The sequence below is a fragment of the Zootoca vivipara genome, chromosome 8 (assembly GCF_965207765.1).
Source record: "Zootoca vivipara chromosome 8, rZooViv2.hap1.1, whole genome shotgun sequence".
Classification (NCBI taxonomy): Eukaryota; Metazoa; Chordata; class Lepidosauria; order Squamata; family Lacertidae; genus Zootoca; species Zootoca vivipara.
The window spans coordinates 10,498,162-10,513,533 of NC_142591.1; the positions used below are offsets into that span (position 1 = coordinate 10,498,162).

At 42.8% G+C, this 15,372-nt stretch overlaps 1 protein-coding gene across 1 annotated transcript in view; it reads right to left on the reverse strand.

Moving 5' to 3' along the window:
- The window catches only part of GALNT12 (polypeptide N-acetylgalactosaminyltransferase 12), a 34,803-nt gene that overhangs the window by 9,927 nt on the left and 9,504 nt on the right, over positions 1–15,372 (reverse strand). The window contains exons 4-7 of the mRNA XM_035125262.3: positions 13,483–13,668; positions 5,180–5,297; positions 3,495–3,671; positions 810–941 (exon numbers count right to left, since the gene is read on the reverse strand). Of these exons, the coding sequence (XP_034981153.1) occupies positions 810–941; positions 3,495–3,671; positions 5,180–5,297; positions 13,483–13,668 (613 nt within the window). The remainder of the gene's footprint in view (positions 1–809; positions 942–3,494; positions 3,672–5,179; positions 5,298–13,482; positions 13,669–15,372) is intronic.

Sequence of the window (15,372 nt, forward strand, 5' to 3'; positions counted from 1 at the left end):
ACCAGCTTGGCTGCAGGAGTTGCCAGAAGGAGGCATACAAAGTGCTATCCAACCACCTTAGGGACTCCACGCCCAATTTGTGTAAGGTTTACTCCTTAGCCTTTTCTGCTCCTGAATATATCCTGCAAGGCAGCAGAGGTTTAGGATCAGAGTTACCTTCTACCAGATGGGCTACTGGTGGGGTCTGACTAAGGTAGAACGGAGTGGTACTATGACTTTCCTTGATCTAGACACTCTACTTTTGTTGGTGCAGCCTAGAACTGCATTAGCTACTTTTGCTGCTGCATCACACTGTTGACTCATGTTAAGTACGTGGTCTACTAAGACACCTAGATCCTTTCCATATGTACTGCTGTCAAGCCAGGTGTCCCCCATCCTATATTTGTGCATCTGATTCTCCTGCCTAGGTACAGAACCCTACATTTGTCCCTATTGATATTCATTTTGCTAAACCAGATGAGGGTAGCTGATGGGTCTCAAACCCTTGGTGAGTTTGGGACTTCCCCTGCATGTGAATATAGGTTCTGGTGGATTGAGCAGACTAGACCAATAGTAGGTCCTATAGTCAAGAAGGTGGTTTTTGCACATTCTCAGTACTTCTTACAAAAGCTCTGTACAAGGCAGCTGGTATTATTATCCCCACGGTGTCCAGTGCTGAGAGACAGTGGATTACCTAAGGCTACCTAGTGAATTCATAGCTAGGATGAGATTTGAACTTATTACACTTTCTGCTGATTTCTGCCTTGCCAAACAATCCAGAAGGAGAGATGTCAGTCTTACGAAAAACTCCTTAAAAACATTTTACTTACCATCCCAAAAAAGCCAGGCCTGTCCTCTGGCACATGGAGTTCTGGGTAAATATTATCCAAGTACCACTTGAAATCCTTGCATTTCAGCTGCTCTCGAAGAAATCTTCTTTCTGTCACATCTCCATAAGGCTCCTAAAAAGAAAACCGAAAGTAAATTAAGATTTCAACATAAGGAAAGCTGCATGGAATATTTGTCAGGTTTGTACAACCTGTGACCTACCAAGCTGAATTCAGCACACCAGTCATACAGTCTGTCTGGTGCTTGAAAAACAGACATTCTGCAACTGGGTTGAAATGCCAAAAATGGGATTGGGATAGGGGAAGCTATTAGATTTTGGCAGGCCACAAAACATGGCTGGTACACCATGGGTTTTTTGCTAGCTAGCAGGGCCGTCTTAAGCATATCGGGCGCCCGGGCGCCGTGGTGCGAAGATCGCTCTGCCCCCGCCCCGTTTCCCACCACGGCTGTCTGGCGGGCACAGTGCGCAGCACCGCTACAGCGCCGCAGCCGCGCAGTGCCCCCCTGGCGGCCCTGCGCCACCCAGCCTTGCCTTAGAGCCGGCCCTGCTGGCTAGCCACAAGTTGTGCAGGCCTGAAAGTAGAAACAGATAAATTGTAATGCTAAGTATATAAATCTCACAACAAAATAAAAAAAATCCTTCCAGTAGCACCTTAGAGACCAACTAAATTTGTCATAGGTATGAGCTTTCATACCTATGACAAACTTAGTTGGTCTCTAAGGTGTTACTGGAAGGATTTTTTTTAAAAAAAATTTGACTACGTCAGACCAACACGGCTACCTACCTGTAACTATATAAATATCCTCCTTCTCCAGCCTTTTAAAGTGTGCTCAAAATAGGACATCTACATACCAACATCATTAAGTTAATGCTCTATATGCTTTTTCTACTTTGATGTTCTGATTTCACATCCAAACTTTAGTTTTGTTACTGCAATAATACTGATGCACATGTTCACAGCTAGTCACTGACCTTCAAACACTGTTTCCTAATACTATCCTGATAGAGCAAAGACCATATTTAGTATGACCCAGGGATGCCAGCTTGAATTAAATATTGGGGGGGAGGTAAGCCCTGCCTTACATAATCAATCACATGACACACACCCCCACATCATTTGAATGGCAATTTACATCAATTTGGGGAGGGACTGGTCCCCTCAAATATTTTAGGGGGGGCAAAGGGACCTCAGCCCCTAGGGGTTGGCTCCTATGGTATGACAACAATTGAAAGAGGGTTAGTTACTAGCAAAATTCCCTACAGGCAAGCATCATAGCTTATATACATAGTGAAGGACCCAAATCCAGACAAAATCTGTGTGAAGTCTCAAAAAGGTAACTCAGTACAAACACCATAATCCCCCTTTATCTGTAGTACCAGTACATATTACAGATTTATAGATTAGGGAGTTTGTGTTCTTACCTTCATTAAAAAATGTGTGGTATTTGATTGTATCCAGCCCATTAACTGAGCCAGGTTGTTTGGTATCTATTTAATCATATCCCAACCTAGCCTCAACATTTTTAGTACCAGCTGTAACCTTGATCGTCTGTAATATTACTATTCAAAATCATTAATAAACCTACTGGACTAGATGCAAGTTTCCCCTTCCAGAGGTCCAGTGGAGGCTCCTGCTGCAGAAGGTGGGGACGGAAGGAAGCTGTTTTTGCCAATTCCCCCTTCCTAGTGCTCCATGTATTACCTCCCACACTGTTTCAGAGGGTTCTCTAACCATATGGAACAGCTTTTTTGAGGATACAGGCGGCTTTAGCAAAATTGCCTCTCCCTTCTGTAGGACTACCTGATGGTAGAGCAGAGTTCCAACCTATGAAGTTTTGAATTAGAAACCCTCAAATGTCCTGGCAGAAGGACCCTCTTGATTTCATGTAATGCCACCAGGAGCTATTGGGTACCAGAGTAATCCTTTTTCCTGTGATCCTTCTTAAGTTTTATCTCTTCTAAATGAAAATCAGATTACTAGAACCAACTATTTATAGTTATCCAACTGATCACATTTTCTCAAGATTATAAATGTATTTGGTAATACTAATCCTGAAACCACATTGATTGGCAATAAATATAATTGTAATAATTATAATTCTACCATCAAAATCTTTCCTTTAATGTAGACTTATGTATCTATCAAAAGTTCAGTTATTTTAGTCAGGATAGCTAACCTATAATTATCAGGATTATGCAGCCTATTCTTTTTCAAACTGGCAAAGCACTAATGGGTAGTATCCAACAAAGTAGATCCACTACTGCACAGGTTTCCACTCTCTGTCTGTCCTCTCCCTCTGCACCTTCCCCAAATTTGCTCCAGGGGGGTTGGGGAAAATATCAGAACAGATTAGGGAGGCAGAGTGGGGGGAGGAAAGTAAAGTTCCCTTGCACGGCCACAAGTCCTTGTGCTAGTGGGTCTACTTCATTGGAGACCATTTCCATTCTTTAGGAATTTTGCCACTTTTGTGAGATGGATTAACAGCCCTGCAAAAAGTGCTCTGTGTTCTCAGCATGTTACAAAAACAGACATGCACCAAGGCAATTCAAATTACGTGCCTGTCATAAATAATACCCCTTGCTCCCTTGCCTCTCCCCTTTTCACGCTAGAGTCAAAATTTAGGTGGTAGGCTCCTCAGAAAAGTGATCTGAACAGTAAGCTTACCTTGCGTGCATGGGGATTTCTGTGGTAATAAAGCTCTTTGTATGCATCCATCCACACTTCTGCAGCACGGACAGAGTTAGCCAAAGCCTTTGCCCTTGAGTAGGGAGCTTGCTTTGGGAAAACATGTCCCACATGAGAACAAGGATGGATCTCAAGACTTCCTCCACACTGCCAGATCTAAATAAAATAAAGGAAAAACAAAACAGCCTGTATTATATGCATGCAATATTGCAGCCCTATCCTATGAGCTGGCTTAAGCAGCAGCTGTTTAAGAAGCTATTTGTACCACTCTCAAGGTTCAGAAGTTGAGCAAATACTCCTGCCAGACTTCCTCCCGAATCCCTTTTCATTACCAGTTCTGGCTACTGTACCTCTGTTTTGTGTCAGCCTCTATAGCTTAGTTTAACTCCATGCATATTTCAAGATCTATTCTATGGGAGGTATTCAACTAAGTAGAACTATTGTAATTAATGGACCTAACTTAATTTCAGTGGGTCTACTCTGAGTAGAACTTAGTTGAATACCACCCAATATTTATGATTCCTCCCCTAAAAATCTGCCTAAAGTTTGATCTCTCATGCCGTGTGAAAACAATCAAATATTGCAAGTACCTTATGTCAACTGTCTAGCACATTTATTACTGGAAGCATACAACACTGATATTTCCTACATTTGGATTTCTTCCTTGTGAACTTTGAGCAGATATGCACTGGCCTTAACTTCTAAAGAACAGGACAAATGGGCAGGGTCATTGAGTATCTTTACACAGAATGTAATTAGTTGAAGAATGTATTTTATACACGGAGTCAGCGGGTGGCTACGGAAGACACTTCAGCTAAGCGGATAGAAGAGATGCCTGGGCATTTCACAGCATGAAATAATTATTGGCTCATTTGTGCATTAGATCTGTTCAATTAGATACTATATTAAGATCAAAGAGTATATAATTTAAATAGCAGTATTAGACTGAAGCATTACAGTATGTACCAGTTTTCTTTATAGGTAGATGCAGTACAGAGTATTTTGGGAAGTTTAATCTACAAGTTCCATACTTAGTATGACATCTATGGTATATTCTCAGATGTTGCTCTATTCTCCAAACAGTGACATGGAGGCAGGAACTGTATTTTGTCATGCAACCTACACAATTTACATATAGCCAAGCTTAATAATAACGTGTGGTGCTACCAAGAAGAAATGACTTTGCAGTTATGGATCATACGCATATGACTAGACATTACAATCCATACAAAACCCAAACACCCCAGTCCAAAGAAAGCTTGTGCGGTATGTTTATGTCCCATTAATTTTAATTAGGGAATATGTTCATCTTTGGGGGGGGGGATATTTTCCTTATATGGGGCATAGCAAGTACAATGTTACGTCCATTAACGTTTGGTAGGACTTTCCTGAAACTACGGAATCACCAGCTAGTTATCCATCGGAGCACTGGACTACAAAATATGAATGTTATTACAACCACCTAGTTCTGGATAACAGAAGCAGCTCAAGAGAATGAACTAGACTTTGTTTTCATGCACTGGCAAGGACTGGTTTTGTTAACAACTTACACTACACTACTTGCATATTTCCTTTAAAGGACAAATTATTCATGCAGGAGACATAAGGAGCTTAATGAAACTGGAGGGGAATGTTTCAGGGCTACTTCCAATAACGTTACTTACCCGGAATGAAAATTCAAGGTTTTCCCCTCCCCAGACTTCCATTCCTGTGTCATAAGAGCCAAGGTAGCTAAAATAATGTTTACTGACTGCAAAGAGCCCACCAGCCATAGTAGGAGACCTATGAGAGGAAAGTAACTCTGACATTAGGGAATACATCAATAAAAAAAGGAGGGAGATATTAACATTTTACAAGGAAGACAAGTTTTGGTTTAAAGAAATGTTTGAGATAAAATACATTCTGCTTTCACAGGCTGCTCGATTACAACTAGGCTAATAAATCCACATTATTTAATACTTTAAAAGAATAAGGGTTCAAAGGCTGTGAAACATAGATAGATGGATAGGCAGGCATCTTACTGAGGTTGCAATCCCATTTACCTGGGAGCAAGTCCTACTGCATTGAGTAGGACCTGCTTCTGAGTAGACACTGTTAGGATTCCTCTGTAAACCAAGCACATTCACAGCTGATTTACAGCAGGGGTGGGGACCCTTGGGTCCAGGGGCCCAATGTGGTCCTTCATTCTCTCTATCCAGCCCTCAGGACTCTATGTAGGCCACGCCCCCCCAAAGCCCTGCAGCCTCCTCTGATGACTTTTATTAGGATGGAATGTGTCTTTGAACTGTGATTATACCTCTTGCTTGCCTGGATTGAGGATTGTATATGTCTGGTCACACACACTATTGGTATGCAGCCCCTGGAAGGCTGCCCATGAGGGAATGTGGACCTCAGAATGAAAGGGGTTTCCCAGCCACCCCCGATTTATAGGTAGCACTGTGCCCAGAATGGCTAGCGGGCTTTTTTTGTTTTTTGTTTAATGATCAAACTACAAATACAAGACACCAAAACCCACTTCGAGAGAAGGGTGAAGATACCAGAAAAAACAATAATTTAAACTAATGTGACAGATCGAAGAGCAAAAAGGGCAGTTTGTATTGATAAAGCATATCTAGTATGAATGCCCTCCATTTTATCCCCCATTGTTATTTATTGTTATCACAGTGTACTGTTTTGTTTTGTTTTGCTTTTAAGATGCCTTTTATTAAAGAGAAAGGTGGGGTATATATTTTGGAATTAATATTTAAGAAACCTTCACAATAATCCTATGCGAAAATTAGGTATAGACAAAATTATTAGCCCATGGTGACCATAATAATAATAATAATTTATTATTTATACCCCGCCCATCTGGCTGGGTTTCCCCAGCTACTCTGGGCGGCTTCCAACCGAATATTAAAAACAGTACAGCATCAAACATTAAAAACTTCCCTAAACAGGGCCGCCTTCAGTTGTCTTCTGAAAGTAGAATAGTTACTTATTGCCTTGACATCTGCTGGGAGGGCGTTCCACAGGGTGGGTGCCACTACTGAGAAGGCCCTCTGTCTGGTTCCCTGTAACCTCACTTCTTGCAATGAGGGAACCACCAGAAGGCCCTTGGTGCTGGATCTCAGTGTCATGACTGGCTTTGGTCAAAGTCCAGCCCTCTACCCACTACATCACATTAGCTCCTAGAAAAGGCTTTAAGTGCAATCCTAACCATGTCTATTCAGAAGTAAGTTCTGTAGAATTTAAAATGGTTCATTCCCAGGTAAACAGAGTTAGGATTACAGCCTAAACCCCAAAAGAGAAGGCACTAAATGAATTGCAGATAGACAAAGACAGAACCAACACAAAGGAATTTGTATTAAACATGTTAGAAAAGGAAATGGAAAACAAAGACAACACTGGATATTTCCTCAATACAAAAGAAGGCACAGTGAGGATAAAGAGGCAGCTGAAGTAATCAAAGCCTATTTGTTTTGGTCTTTACTAAAAATGATCCATTCATGGATCAATGCCTTGTCGTGGCGAAGGGGCTTGAATAACTCAGAGAAGCTATGAGCTATGCCATGCAGGGCCACCCAAGATGGACAGGTCATAGTGGAGAGTTTTGACTAAACGTGATCCACCTGGAGAAGGAACTGGCAAGCCACTCCAGTATCCCTGCCAAGAAAACTCCATGGACAAAGACAACAGGCATATAAAAGTTATGACGCTGGAAGATGAGCCCCTCAGGTCGGAAGGCGTCCAACATGCTACTGAGGAAGAGCGGAGGACAAGTACAAGTAGATTCAGAGCTGATGAAGCGGCTGGGCCAAAGCCGAAAGGACGCTCAGTTGCGGATATGCCTGGAAGCGAAAGGAAAGTCCGATGCTGCAAAGAAAAATATTGCATAGGAACCTGGAATGTAAGAACCATGAATGGCGGTAAGCTGGATGTGGTCAAAAATGAGATGACAAGAATAAATATCGACATCCTGGGCATCAGTGAACTAAAATGGAAGGGAATGGGCGAATTCAGTTCGGATGACTATCATATCTACTACTGTGGGCAAGAATCCTGTAGCAGAAATGGAGTGGCCCTCATAGTCAACAAAAGAGTGGCAAAAGCTGTAATGGGATGCAATCTCAAAAATGACAGAATGATCTCGATACGAATCCAAGGCAGACCTTTTAACATCACAGTAATCCAAGTTTATGCACCAACTACCGGTGCTGAAGAAAGTGAAATTGACCAATTCTATGAAGACCTACAACACCTTCTAGAAATGACACCAAAGAAGGATGTTCTTCTCATTACAGGGGACTGGAATGCTAAAGTAGGGAATCAAGAGATAAAAGGAACAACTGGCAAGTTTGGCCTTGGAGTTCAAAATGAAGCAGGGCAAAGGCTAATAGAGTTCTGTCAAGAGAACAAGCTGGTCATCACAAACACTCTCTTCCAACAACACAAGAGACGACTCTACACATGGATATCACCAAATGGGCAGCATCGAAATCAGATTGATTATATTCTCTGCAGCCAAAGATGGAGAAGCTCTATACAGTCAGCAAAAACAAGACCTGGAGCTGACTGTAACTCAGATCATCAGCTTCTTATAGCAAAATTCCAGCTTAAACTGAAGAAAGTAGGAAAAACCACTGGGCCAGTAAGATACAATCTGAATCAAATACCTTATGAATACACAGTGGAAGTGAGGAACAGGTTTAAGGATTTAGATTTGGTGGACAGAGTGCCTGAAGAACTATGGATGGAGGCTCGTAACATTATACAGGAGGCAGCAGCGAAAACCATCCCAAGGAAAAGGAAATGCAAGAAAGCAAAATGGCTGTCCAACGAGGCCTTACAAATAGCGGAGGAGAGGAGGCAAGCAAAATGCAAGGGAGATAGGGAAAGATACAGGAAACTGAATGCAGATTTCCAAAAAACAGCAAGGAGAGACAAGAGGGTCTTCTTAAATGAGCAATGCAAAGAAATAGAGGAAAACAATAGAATAGGGAAAACCAGAGATCTGTTCAAGAAAATTGGAAATATGAAAGGAACATTTCGTACAAAGATTACCATAATAAAGGACAAAAGTGGTAAGGACCTAACAGAAGCAGAAGACATCAAGAAGAGGTGGCAGGAATACACAGAGGAATTATACCAGAAAGATATGGAGGTCTCGTACACCCCAGGTAGTGTGGTTGCTGACCTTGAGCCAGACATCTTGGAGAGTGAAGTCAAATGGGCCTTAGAAAGCACTGCTAATAACAAGGCCAGTGGAAGTGATGATATTCCAGCTGAACTGTTTAAAATTTTAAAAGATGATGCTGTTAAGGTGCTACACCCAATATGCCAGCAAGTTTGGAAAACTCAGCAATGGCCAGAGGATTGGAGAAGATCAGTCTACATCCCAATTCCAAAGAAGGGCAGTGCCAAAGAATGCTGCAACTACCGCACAATTGCGCTCATTTCACACGCTAGCAAGGTTATGCTTAAAATTCTACAAGGCAGGCTTAGGCAGTATGTGGACCGAGAACTCCCAGAAGTGCAAGCTGGATTTCGAAAGGGCAGAGGAACCAGAGACCAAATAGCAAACATGCGCTGGATTATGGAGAAAGCTAGAGAGTTCCAGAAAAACGTCTACTTCTGCTTCATTGACTATGCAAAAGCCTTTGACTGTGTCGACCACAGCAAACTATGGCAAGTTCTTAAAGAAATGGGAGTGCCTGATCACCTCATCTGTCTCCTGAGAAATCTCTATGTGGGACAAGAAGCTACAGTTAGAACTGGATATGGAACAACTGATTGGTTCAAAATTGGGAAAGGAGTACGACAAGGTTGTATATTGTCTCCCTGCTTATTTAACTTATATGCAGAATTCATCATGCGAAAGGCTGGACTAGATGAATCCCTAGCCGGAATTAAGATTGCTGGAAGAAATATCAACAACCTCAGATATGCAGATGACACAACCTTGATGGCAGAAAGCGAGGAGGAATTAAAGAACCTTTTAATGAGGGTGAAAGAGGAGAGCGCAAAATATGGTCTGAAGCTCAACATAAAAAAAACCAAGATCATGGCCACTGCTCCCATCACCTCCTGGCAAATAGAAGGGGAAGAAATGGAGGCAGTGAGAGATTTTACTTTCTTGGGCTCCTTGATCACTGCAGATGGTGACAGCAGTCACAAAATTAAAAGACGCCTGCTTCTTGGGAGAAAAGCAATGACAAACCTAGACAGCATCTTAAAAAGCAGAGACATCACCTTGCCGACAAAGGTCCGTATAGTTAAAGCTATGGTTTTCCCAGTAGTGATGTATGGAAGTGAGAGCTGGACCATAAAGAAGGCTGATCGCCGAAGAATTGATGCTTTTGAATTATGGTGCTGGAGGAGACTCTTGAGAGTCCCATGGACTGCAAGAAGATCAAACCTATCCATTCTTAAGGAAATCAGCCCTGAGTGCTCCCTGGAAGGACAGATCGTGAAGCTGAGGCTCCAATACTTTGGCCACCTCATGAGAAGAGAAGAATCCTTGGAAAAGACCCTGATGTTGGGAAAGACTGAGGGCACTAGGAGAAGGGGACGACAGAGGACAAGATGGTTGGACAGTGTTCTCGAAGCTACGAACATGAGTTTGACCAAACTGCGGGAGGCAGTGCAAGACAGGAGTGCCTGGCGTGCTATGGTCCATGGGGTCACGAAGAGTCGGACACGACTAAACGACTAAACAACAACTTACTAAAAATGAAAGCAGTTCTGGGTACTCTAGGGATGTTGACAAGTTCTTAATGTTTCAGAGCTACAAATCATACAAGAAAAGTTAAGGAAACAGTTGAGAAGAAAGAAAATTTGAGGAAAAAGAAAACAGGTTGACAGTTTCAAACGTTTTTAAAAGAATCTCAGAAGGAAGGGGAATAATTATTTACCTCTCTACTAAGGAAAGGATGAGAAAACCAATGACTTCTAAGCAACAGAAAGGTATAGTAATAATGCATGTTAAATAATTAGGTATCAATTCGAAGTATGTTTCAAACTTTACTTATTTATTACCTTGTTTATTTAAACTACTTTTATTCTGTTATTCAGCCATGTCCCCCAAAGTAGCTTACATCAATCCATACAACAAACTAGCCAATGATCAATATTGATTAAATAACATTATATCACGGGGGGGGGGGGGACATTTTCACTTGGCACTTAAATAAACGCAAAGGAGGCACATGACAAATAGATGTGAAGAAGAGCCCTATATGGGATGCCACAGAGAAGGCCCTCTCCCTGACAACCACCATCTTTCTGATGATGGGGGTACCCAAAGCCATCCCTCTGCTGAAGATGTTACAAGGGAGCAGGCAATTCGGTTTGGGGCACATTAAAGTAATCTAACAGGGATGTTGTCAAGGCATGGAAAACAGTGGCATGATATCTTTCCAAGTAGGACTGCAGCTGACACATGTAACAGAAGTTGATAAAAAGGCACTTTGAGAAATAAGTCCACTGCAATACTGGATCTGTGTAATAGCACCCCCTACCTATGGTGTTGGTTCTGTTTGAGCAGTGCAGTCTAGAACTGGCTAAATCCTAATTCCATGGTTCATCAATATGCTGGTCATCTTGCATCGACTGAGATCCAGTTCTGCAGGGCGAGCCTATGGTATTTTGCTGCTTCAGACAAAACTGAAAATGCTCCCGATTTTGCTGCCACTGCCTCTTCCATGCACATGTGCTGCCATCGCCTCCTCCACACCTGGCTGTCCCTTTTTCCACCTCCTCCTCAGCAGCAGCCAGTGGTGCGGAGGTCAAGGCGGAAAAGGGAGCAGCCAGGCACACAAGAGGTGGCCATGGTGGCAGGCACGCATGGAGGAAGCCAGATCTGCCACTTGAGTTGACTGCTTCACATTGCTCATTGATGAGCCAGCCCTGCAGTAACTCCAGACACCTGCTCAGAACATGCACATCCTCACCTATAAACTTATTTTGAACTACAGTGGTACCTCGTAAGACGAATGCCTTGCGCAATGAAAAACTCGCTAGACAAAAACGTCTAGCAATTCTTTGTTGCCTCGCAAGACGAAGTTTTCTATGGCTGCGTCTCGCAAGACAAATTTTTTTTTTGCCGCTTTTTTTTGCCGTCTGCTGTTTGTTTCCGCAAGACGAAAATTTTCGTAAGACGGCGCGACCCACGGAACGAATTATTTTCGTCTTGCAAGGTACCACTGTACTTTGCTTACACTTTGGATGCAACACTAGGGAAAACCATGGCTTGCTTCGCTCCACACAAAGAATGAGTCTGGGTTTGGATGAAACATGAAGCCAAACATAGCACAACCCTGAGTAGCATGGCAGAGCCAGAACCAGGGGAGGAGCACAATGGCTACAATCATCACTCTGGAAACTCACATGCTTGTTTGTTCACAAAAAAGCCACTGTTTGGCTTGCTATTATGTGTAAACTGGGTCACCACAATGCTTGGAGATGCAAGTACTCCAAAATCCTAGTTTGATCCACTTGTTGACAATTTCATTCAGGAATTGGGCCATCAGATAGGAACAAAACTTCCATTGCACAGTGGCTCCAATTTTCAATTAGAAAGAAGAATTATGTTATTCTTCACTATCTCCTAAAATCTTGACATTCCAGCTTGTTCTCCGCTAGTAACCAATACGTCTTAACCTATTGTTTCAGTGTAAAATTAATCCCATGGAGATAGGTCAAGACTAAGCTTATTTTATATTAGCTCTAACATTTCTGAATTTTCACTAGGAATAGCTATCTTCAATGCGATATTACGGTACTACTCTTAATACTTTGGGTTAGAAACGAACACTGCCTTCCAAAAAACTAGCATGTATCATTCTCTTTAATTGTTGGCATCTGGAGGAAAGTAGAATGCAACTACCTTAACTGTAAAGGGGAAAGGGGAGTTTAAATCCTGTACAAATTACCAGCACATATAAGTAAGATTTTGCATTACAATGGTACCTTGGTTTGCAACCATTTTGCATTACAACCCTTCTTTTTCAATTACAACCCATTTATTTATTTTTTTGAGGCCCCATTGGCAAAAGCGCTCCTTGGGTTACAACCTGTTTTGGTTTACAACCAGACCTCCGGAATGGATTATGGTTGTAAACCAAGGTATCACACTCTACTATTTCCAAATGCGTTTGTTCAACTCTGTTAAAGGGTAATTTGGAAAGAACATTTTAGTATTCAGTGAAGATGACTGTGAAAAACCCATTCCAGATATGCCATAATGCATTTGTAACCAATATTCCATTTGCCATGGCGTTGTGAACTGAACAGCAGTTGATCTTCTCTTTGTGGCCAATTGATGTGTAACACACACACATACACAAACATATATGTACAATCATACCTCAGGATACGTCCGCTTCATGTTGCGTCTTTTCAGGTTATGGACGCGCTGAACCTGGAAGTCCCGGAACGGGTTACTTTCAGGTTTGCTGCATTTGTGACCTGCGCGCATGCGCAGATGCAGTAATCACACTTTGCGCATGCGCAGAAGCGCCACATTGCGCCAAGCGCGTGTGCAGATGCAGCACTTCATGTTGCGGCCCTTTCGTGTTGCGAACGGGCCACCGGAACGGATCCTGTTCGCAACATGAAGTACCACTGTACTGGCTTCTCACCTCCACCACCACTGGTTAATCCAGGCATCCCCAAACTTCGGCCCTCCAGATGTTTTGGACTACAATTCCCATCTTCCCTGACCACTGGTCCTGTTAGCTAGGGATCATGGGAGTTGTAGGCCAAAACATCTGGAGGGCCGCAGTTTGGGGCTGCCTGGGTTAATCTATGTTCTGAGAACTGTACAGTATAAAACTATGTTTACAAATGAGGAAAGAAGAAGATTTACATATGTGATTTTAAAAGCAGAACATTCAGAATCCATGTTGAGAAGCAAATTTCAGTTTAGTCAGCCCAATGGGTTTAGCAGTTTAAAATATATTTCAAAGAAAGTAGAAATCAGTCTCACCTGATGACATCAATCTTGGATCTCCTCTGTTTTTGCTCCCTCTCGGGTACAACATGCCAGGTGAAGACCAGTCTCCAGTCAAACCCACCAATCTGTGGCTCCCCAGGATTCCCCAAATATTCAAAAGTGTTCCAGTCAATCACATCGATCACAGGGCAGACAACAGCTGATGGCTCTTCTTTAATTCTAAGTAAGTTAATAAAGAAATAATATTTGCATGATGTTGACAGAAGCAAGAAATATCAAACATTATGGAAGAACACTAGAATACATATGTTTATAAGGTTAAATGGTTTATTATTTTCCATTGTGTGGTAGGAAGCTTTAATAACTTTTTAAAATAAAAAATAAGTAAATATAAGCCAGCTCAATTTCCCTGAAACCTCTTGAATCCACCCCCTTCCTGAACTTATTTTGCCCTCTGCTCCAACTTCTGTTTGATGGATGAATGTGAACAGGTTTATAAAATAGTTGAGAACATACAGCCCACTGGTGGCATGAGGATTTATGGAAGGGAGTGAAGGAATATTAAGAATTTTTGTCTAAAAAGACAAAGCAGGAGTGTTCGTCCTTTATCTTCCTCACCCCACCCTCCTTACTCTTTTGCCCAGCTGCTCTAAGGATTAACACCAAAGCACAATTAAGCATCTTCTCCCCCTACCTACTGCCTGCAGAGTTCCCACATAGCATCTCAAGCAAAAGAGAATATTCACCAAGAAGAGAAAAGACCTCTCCTCTTTGCAGAGAGAAGTTGCGAGCGGGAGCCATTTCCCGCACTTGCAGGGGGGCATATTCGGCCCCCTGTGTCAGTCCCTATCCGCTGCCACGCCGAGCCCCTCAGCTGGCCAATAAGGCTAGCCGGGGGGTGGAGCCTGGCTGCCTTTTTAAGCAGCCGCGGCAGCGCTATCTCCTCATTTGGCTTCCTGCCTCCTAGGGGTATCCTAAAGGGGATCCGGTGGTCGTGGATCCTGTCCGATGCCCTGCTGGTGGCTAGGGCCATGGCACGACCCCCCTGGTGACGTCAGGGGAAGCTTCCAGTTGTATTTGCATCAACAAGCTCCTCCCACTGTTTGTTAACCCGAAAAGTGACTCACTGCCGAGCGAGGTGGAGTCAAGCATTGTCCTCTTGTCCAATGCCTAAGCCAATACCACTCACATGCTGTAACCAATAAAGTAGTGGCCTTATTTTGCCCATTAACCTAAAATCATGTGTCCTTGTGTTTTATTTACTCCACGCAGGTGGCGGGTCATCAACTCGCAAAGGCGCACCTGCCTTTGTCTTCTGACACCCATGGTTCACTCTGAAGTTGCAACATTAACCATCATTCCTAAACTACTGCAAGTATCTTGAAACCTACTGAAGGATCTTGCTCCACAATCCGACAACCTGGCTTTAGTCTAATGCAATGTGACTGTCTTGATGGAAGTATCTATTTGGGTAAGGGATGTAGCTCAAGTGGAAGGGCATACCTCAGAGGAAGCACGCCTGCTTTGCTTGCAAAAAGGTCTCACATTCAATCCTCAGCCTCTCCAGGTAGGGCTGGGAATGTCCCTTGCCTGAAACTATGAACAGCTGCTGCCAGTCTCTGTAGACAATACAAAGCTAGACGGAGCAATAGTTGGACTCAGTATAAGGCAGCTTCCTATATAAGTCACATAAGCGTAATCAATTCAGCAGTAAGCTTGAATAATTAGGGAACTATCCATTTAGTTTAGACCAGGCATCCCCAAACTCGGCCCTCCAGATGTTTTGGGACTACAATTCCTATCATCCACTGGTCCTGCTAGCTAGGGATGATGGGAGTTGTAGTCCCAAAACATCTGTAGGGCCGAGTCTGGGGATGTCTGGTTTAGACAAAGTATACAGTAACTGCAGGTTGAGGCTCAACC